We start from the raw sequence: 8,116 nt of genomic DNA on the forward strand, positions 1-8,116 counted from the left end.
GGCTTTTTGAGTCATATATGCATTTGTGATTGGCTGATTGCTATCACATGGTACAGGGGGAGTGGAAAAATACATAACTTTGAAATTTGTTAGAAATAAATCTACTACTCATTTGAAATTCAGAGTAAATGCTATTGTATTGTCTTGTTATCTTGCATTTGTTGATTATGCAAATTTACTGTGTTTACTGGTCCATTAAGTGTCTAAATTTAATATAAAGTATATTTAATATATATATATATATATATATATATATACTGTATATAACTTTTATATATATATATATATACACACACATACTTTTAAATAGTAAACATAAAAAGGGAGAAGCACTCTACCAGGAATGAACAACAGCCTGCCCAATGTGCTTAGAGAAATATGGCTGCACCTCATTGACGAGGCCCAAAGAAGGCCAAAATGATCGTCTGGGGTTGTCATGTTCCTTGTTCAGAGGAGGATTGCCTGGTATTTCAGCCCTGGACTGACCTTACTAGATGGGATCAGACTGATATACTTTAGAAAAGTTCTCCTCTGTGAAAAACACAATATCGGCTAGATTACGAGTTGTGCGTTAGGGTTTAAAAAGCAACGTTAAGAGGTCCTAACGCTGCTTTTTTATGCCCGCTGGTATTAGGAGCCTTGAAGGTTTAGAGTCACTGCACACTTCTTTGGCCTTACCGCCAAACGACTTACGTAAACTTTGTAAAGTCTTTTTTCTATGGGACTTCCATAGCGCCAGTATGACAAGTCTGTCCTGGGAGGCCAAAAAGTGAGTGGTACACCCTACCCCGTCAAGATCCCTAACGCATTTAAAAGTCAGTAGTTAAGAGTTTTATGGTACAACGCCGTAACATAAAACTCATAACTAAAAGTGCTAAAAAGTACACTAACACCCATAAAATACCTATAAACCCCTAAACCGAGGCCCTCCAGCATCGCAAACACTATAATACAATTTTTAACCCCTAATCTGTCGTTTAGGACACCACCACCACCTAAATTATATGTATAAACCCCTAATCTGCTGCCCCCAAGATCGCCGACACCTACATACTATTTATTAACCCCTAATCTGCCGCACCCAATGTCGCCGCAACCTACCTACATTTATTAACCCCTAATCTGCTGCCCCAATGTTTACCACTATATTAAAGTTATTAACCCCTAAACCTAAGTCTAACCCTAACACCCCCTAACTTAAATATAATTTAAATAAATATAAATAAAATTACTACCATTAACTACATTATTCCTATTTAAAACTAAATACTTACCTATAAAATAAACCCTAAACTAGCTACAATATAACTAATAGTTACGCTATATCTAGCTTAGGGTTTATTTTTATTTTACAGGCAGGTTTGTATTTATTTTAACTAGGTAGAATAGTTACTAAATAGTTATTAACGATTTAATAACTACCTAGCTAAAATAAATACAAATTTACGTGGAAAATAAAACCTAACCTAAGTTACACTAACACCTAACACTACACTAAAATTAAATAAATTAACTAAATTAAATAAAATTACCTAAATTAAAATAAATTAGCTAAAGTACAAAAAAACCCCACTAAATTACAGAAAATAATAAACAAATTACAGATATTTAAACTAATTACACTTAATCTAATAGCCCTTTTAAATTAAAAAATCTCCCAAAAAAAAAAAAAAACTTAGCCTAAACTAAACTACCAATAGCCCTTAAAAGGGTCTTTTGTGTGGCATTGTTCCAAAGTAATCAGCTCTTTTACCTGTAAAAAAAAATACAAACAACCCCCCAACAGTAAAACTCACCACCCACACAACCAACCCCCCAAATAAAATACTATCTAAAAAAAACTAAGCTCCCCATTGCCCTGAAAAGGGCATTTGGATGGGCATTGCCCTTAAAAGGGCAGTTAGCTCTATTGCAGCCCAAAGTCCCTAACCTAAAAATAAAACCCACCCAATACGCCCTTAAAAAAACCTAACACTAACCCCCTGAAGATCGACTTACCGGGAGAAGTCTTCATCCAAGCCGGGCCGAAGTCCTCAACGAAGCCGGGAGAAGTCTTCATCCAAGCCGGGCGAAGTGGTCCTCCAGATGGGCAGAAGTCTTCATCCAGACACCATCTTCTATCTTCATCCATCCGGCGCGGAGCGGGTCCATCTTCAAGACTTCCGACGCGGAGCATCCTCTTCAATCAACGTCTTCTTACTAAATGACAGTTCCTTTGAGTGATGTCATCCAAGATGGCGTCCCTTAGATTCCGATTGGCAATTAAGGTAGAAAAAATCCTACTGGCTGATGCAATCAGCCAATAGGATTGAAGTTCAATCCTATTGGCTGATCCAATCAGCCAATAGGATTGAGCTTGCATTCTATTGGCTGTTCCAATCAGCCAATAGAATGCGAGCTCAATCCTATTGCGAGGCGGGAGTGTGGCGGTTTAGGGGTTAATCTGTTTCTTATAGTGGCGGCGACATTGGGGGCAGCAGATTAGGAGTTAATAAGTGTAGGTAGGTGGCGGCAACATTGGGGTCGGCAGATTAGGGGTTAATAAATATAATGTAGGTGGAGGCGATGTTGGGGGCAGCAGATTAGGGGTTCATAAATATAATGTAGGTGGCGGCGGTGTCCAGAGAGGCAGATTAGGGGTTAATAAATATAATGCAGGTGTTGGTGATGTCGGGGGCCACAGATTAGGGGTTAATAAGTGTAAGATTAGGGGTGTTTAGACCCGGGGTTCATGTTAGGGTGTTAGGTGTAGACATAGCTTTTATTTACCCATAGGAATCAATGGGGCTGCGTTACTGAGATTTACACTGCTTTTTTGCAGGTGTTAAACTTTTTCTCAGCCAGCTCTCCCCATTGATTCCTATGGGGAAATCGTGCACGAGCACGTACGACCAGCTCACCACTGACTTAAGCAGTGCTGGTATTGGAGTGCGGTAATGAGCAAAATTTTGCTCAGTGCTCACTTCTTGTCTTTTAACGACGGGTTTCTGAAAACTCGTAATACCAGCGCTGTAGGTAAGTGAGTGGTGAGACAAAACTGCTTGTTAGCACCGCATAGCCTCTAACGCAAAACTCGTAATCTAGGTGTATGTGTTTTACTGTGTATTTACTGTAAATATTTTACATTCCAATATTCTTCACATAGGACAAAATGTTTTTCGTATTTTTAAATTTAAAAAAAAAAATATATATATATATATATATATATATATATATATATTTCCTCCGTAGGGCTCTGCACACACTCTAGTTCACCAGCAGCTGCCCAGGGTTAATTTAAATGTGATCCATAACTCTCAAAAAGAAAGCACTCACCACCAGGTCTTCAAATAAAAATATTCACAATTTATTTAAACATAGTAACGTTTCGGAGAGGTTATCCCCATCTTCAGACCATAAACAACACATACCTGTATTTTTATAACACATAACATATATAACTAATAGTTACGCTATATCTAGATGGCTTAAAACGGTTATTGCAGGATGCCTCCATATCGAGGCATCACTGCAATAACCGGAAAGCAGCTGGAAGTGAGCAGGATCACTTCCAGCTGCTTTCCACACCGAGGACGTGCATGGTATGTTCTCAGGCGTTAACTGCCTTTTTTTTTGAGGACGTACCCTGCACGTCCTCGGTCGTTAAGGGGTTAAATAACTTTCCTATTTACTTCTATTATCTATTTTTGTTCCTTCTTTAATTATCTTTTGTTGAAGAACCAGCAATGCACATGACTAAGAAAAAAGATATCAGGAGCAGCGCTACAAGAGCTAGAAGTGTTAATCAATAAAGGATAAACAAATAGAGTTATAAATAAATATAATTTAATAGATATTTTTTTAATTGACACATAAATAAATAAAATGCTAAAATATTGATATATGCTAGGAAATAGTGACCGGTCACATCAATGCTAAAAATATATATACATGTATAGTTTTATAATCTAACTACCGTAACCTATTTAATGATATAAAAATAAAAATAAATGCACAAGTTTCTCAATGCACATTCCAATGAAAGCCAATATTTAATTTGCTGTTAAAGATACTTCTGTATATTAATCGCATTTTCATTCTGAAGGGATTAGGATCACACCGATGTATGCATTTTTAAAATTCTAAAACCCAAATTGTTTCTTCCAATACAACCTATTAAAGGGACAGTAAAGTTAAACTTTCATGATTGAGATAGAGCATGCAATTTTTAAACAACTTTACAATTTACTTCTTTTTTTTAATTTGCTTCTTTGACTTGTTTTTCATTTCTGAAAGGTTTATTTAGGAAAGCTCAGGAGCAGCAAAGAACCTAGGTTCTAGTTACTGATTGGTGGCTGCATATATATATACCGATTGGCATTCGCTCACCCAAGTGTTCAGTTAGAAACCAGAAGTACATTGCTGCTCTTTCAACAAATGATACCAAGAGAATGAAGCAAATTTGATAATAGGGGTAGATTTATCAAATGTCGGACATCGCTAAATGCCGACAGCATACTCTGTCAGCATTTAACATTGCACAAGCATTTCCCATCGGTCGCTAACAAAGGGTGTCAATCATCCCGATCGTATCCAAGGTGGCGACCGCTGCTTCTTAACTTAAGTTTCAGGCGGACCTGAAACTTCAGGGGGATAGATTGCAACATCCGCTGCTTGAGAAATCTACCCCTAGAAGTAAGCCGGAAAGTTGTTTAAAATTGTATGTTCTACCTAAATCATGAAAGAAAATGTGTGGGTTTCATGTCCCTTTAATTTGAAATATTACATCAATGCTGATTTAACCTTTTCACATGCAAACCAAAGCTAGAAATGTTTTGCAGCACCATCTGGGAGATAAAAAATTAAGAACTACTGTTTAGCTTTAAAAGGAAATACAAAACAAGTACCGTATTTTCCGGCGTATAAGACGACTGGGCGTATAAGACGACCCCCTACTTTTCCTGTTAAAAATATAGAGTTTGTGCTATACTCGCCGTATAAGACTACCCCCTTACCCCCTCAATGAATACAGCAAGCACACCAAATAAAATCATCAGTTTGGAGCAAGTATGGGTATGGGATATACGGTAGGTTTTCACCTCAAAATTCACCCAGTGTGCAGATAACTTTTTTGTTGCATGTTTTTGTGTGTGTGGGGGGGTGTTTGTGGTGGTTAGCAGGGATAATTGGGGGCGTCCATGGGCAGGTTGTGGGCTCCAAACAACTGTTAGGACCAGACCCAATTCAAGGCACCATTTTTGCCCAGGTTTGTAAGCCCTGCGCTAAACACTTCTGCTTCCACAACTGCGCACTCCTTTTAACTGCAGCGCACTCATGTAAGAGTAAGAGCCCCTTTTAACTGCAGCACATGTTTACGGCCCAATAGCAGAGTTATGGTTTTCCAGTAGTTCGAGGTGCAGGCTGCTGATTGTCACATAAGCATGGAGTACAAGTAGTATCCCAGTAGTTCACATGCTGAGCGGCATAGAAGTCAGTCAGCATGTGAACTACTGGGATACTACTTGTACTCCATGCTTGTGTGACAATCAGCAGCCTGCAGCTCGAACTACTGGAAAACGATAACTCCGCTATTAAGCTATGAACATGTGATTTAGCTTTGGCTGTCTCGCTGCCCTCCTGCCACTGCCAATGAGCCTTAACACAGTAATAACCCCACGCCAAGGTTATTCATTCCTTACCCACTAGCTCCCGAACCAATCAGTGTGGCGTTGCTTTCCAAAACTTATGTACCGTAACTCCCCAGTAATTGCAACAAACAAGCTCTCACTGCCCGCCATTACATACAACACATCTCCTTGGCAACCTCGGCACCTGCCCAGTGCACGCCTCTGTTTCAGTGAAGCTCAGTTTAGGATAACGTTGTCTGTACTCTGTAATAATAAGGCTTATAAGACGACACCCGGCGTATAAGACGACCCTCAACTTTTGAGAAGATTTTCATGAGTTAAAAAGTCATCTTATACGCCGGAAAATACGGTATTTAAATAGATAATATTTTTTTTTTTAAAAATACAGGTATTTTAACAGAGCACTTGACTAGCCTATATAGGTGTGTCCTCAAAAGGAATCTACAGATTGTGTCTGCATTCTATTCAAGTTGAAAAAGTTATCTTTTTTTTTTCTTTTTTCATTTTAGGATATTTGGAGCAAGGTCTACTGGTCAAAGATGAAGTTAAGCTAAGAGATAAATACAAAAAGACTCTTCAGTTTAAATTGGATGTTTTGTCTATTATACCAACAGATATTTTGTATTTAAGGTTTGGAATGAACTATCCAGAGTTAAGGCTAAACAAATTGCTTAGAGTGTCACGCATGTTTGAATTTTTCCAGCGAACAGAAACAAGGACCAATTATCCGAACATCTTTAGAATCTCTAACCTCATCATGTACATTGTGATTATTATACATTGGAACGCTTGTGTGTATTATTCTATTTCCAAAGCTATAGGGTTTGGTGAAGATACGTGGGTCTATCCTAATACATCTGACCCAGAGTTTGGACGTCTGGCTAGAAAATATGTGTACAGTCTTTACTGGTCAACACTAACTCTAACTACTATTGGGGAAACTCCTCCACCAGTTAGAGATTCAGAATTCTGGTTTGTTGTTGCTGATTTCCTGGTTGGAGTGTTGATTTTCGCTACCATCGTTGGTAATGTTGGCTCCATGATTTCAAATATGAATGCCGCCAGAGCAGAATTTCAAGGGAGAATTGATGCAATCAAACAGTACATGCACTTTAGAAAAGTAAGCAAAGATTTAGAAAAGCGAGTAATCAAATGGTTTGACTACTTATGGACAAATAAAAAAGCTGTAGATGAAAGAGATGTTTTGAAATATCTACCAGACAAGTTAAGAGCGGAGATTGCTATCAATGTTCATCTGGACACATTAAAGAAAGTTCGTATTTTTGCTGATTGTGAAGCTGGACTTTTGATTGAATTGGTCTTAAAACTGCAACCTCAAGTATACAGCCCTGGAGATTACATTTGTAGGAAAGGGGATATTGGAAGAGAAATGTACATTATCAAAGAAGGCAAGCTTGCTGTAGTAGCTGATGATGGGATTACCCAATTTGTTGTCTTGAGTGATGGCAGCTACTTTGGGGAAATCAGTATTCTAAACATTAAGGGAAGTAAAGCTGGAAACAGACGAACAGCTAATATTAAGAGTATTGGATATTCAGATCTCTTTTGTCTCTCAAAAGATGACTTAATGGAAGCCCTGACTGAGTACCCAGATGCTAAAGCCATGCTGGAAGAAAAAGGAAGGCAGATTCTCATGAAGGATGGGCTACTTGATTTAGATATTGCAAATTCAGGCACTGATCCAAAAGACATTGAGGAGAAAGTTGCTCATATGGAGGGCTTAGTTGAAAACCTACAGACAAAATTTGCTAGACTTTTAGCTGAGTATGATTCAGCCCAACAAAAATTAAAACAGCGAGTAACAAAAATTGAGCATAAATTAAAGTCAGTAACAGAGACAGAAGTCTTAGAATTGCTAGAAGCAGAAGGAACCAAAGAAGAAGAACCACCAGTCACCAAAGAATAAAATAACTTTTATACGTGGAACTCTTTTGTACTGATGATTGGAACAGTCATGAAAACTAAGTTAAGTTTTCACTTGCTTGAAAAATAATAAAATGTTTACAAGCTTAGTAGATGACATGACTATAAATCTGAGATGCAATATGGCAAGAAATTACATTTTCTTTATCTTCAGTTAATGTAGACATTTTCCAAATGAATCAACAAATGAAGAGCCAGATATAAACATCAACAAATATACTTTTTCAACCTTTTACTATCACTTGTAATAAAATTAATTTTAGGGAATATATAAGTACTGTAAATTTACTTAGAACTTAAATATGCAAATGTTTGTTGTTTTTTTTAACAATGGCAGCAAAAAAATATTTCTAACAGTGGGCTAGTTTTCAGTAGAGATGGGTGAATGTATTTAAATTGGAGTTCAAATGGTAGAATGAATGTTATTGTTTATTGTTTTATTGTTTATTTAGAAAATCGAATGTTGATAAGAAAGAATATTCTTTAAAATGAGAAAATGTTATGTTATTTCCAGTTTTTGAAGGTAACTTTCAATTTCAAACGTT

General features: G+C 37.3%; 1 protein-coding gene across 1 annotated transcript in view; it reads left to right on the forward strand.

Annotated features, from left to right (window-relative positions):
* The window catches only part of CNGA1 (cyclic nucleotide gated channel subunit alpha 1), a 116,705-nt gene extending 109,151 nt beyond the window's left edge, over positions 1–7,554 (forward strand). The window contains exon 10 of the mRNA XM_053700265.1: positions 6,137–7,554. Coding sequence (XP_053556240.1) covers positions 6,137–7,554 — 1,418 coding nt within the window. The remainder of the gene's footprint in view (positions 1–6,136) is intronic.
* The last annotated feature ends 562 nt before the right edge of the window (positions 7,555–8,116 follow it).

The sequence above is a fragment of the Bombina bombina genome, chromosome 2 (assembly GCF_027579735.1).
Source record: "Bombina bombina isolate aBomBom1 chromosome 2, aBomBom1.pri, whole genome shotgun sequence".
Lineage (NCBI taxonomy): Eukaryota > Metazoa > Chordata > Amphibia > Anura > Bombinatoridae > Bombina > Bombina bombina.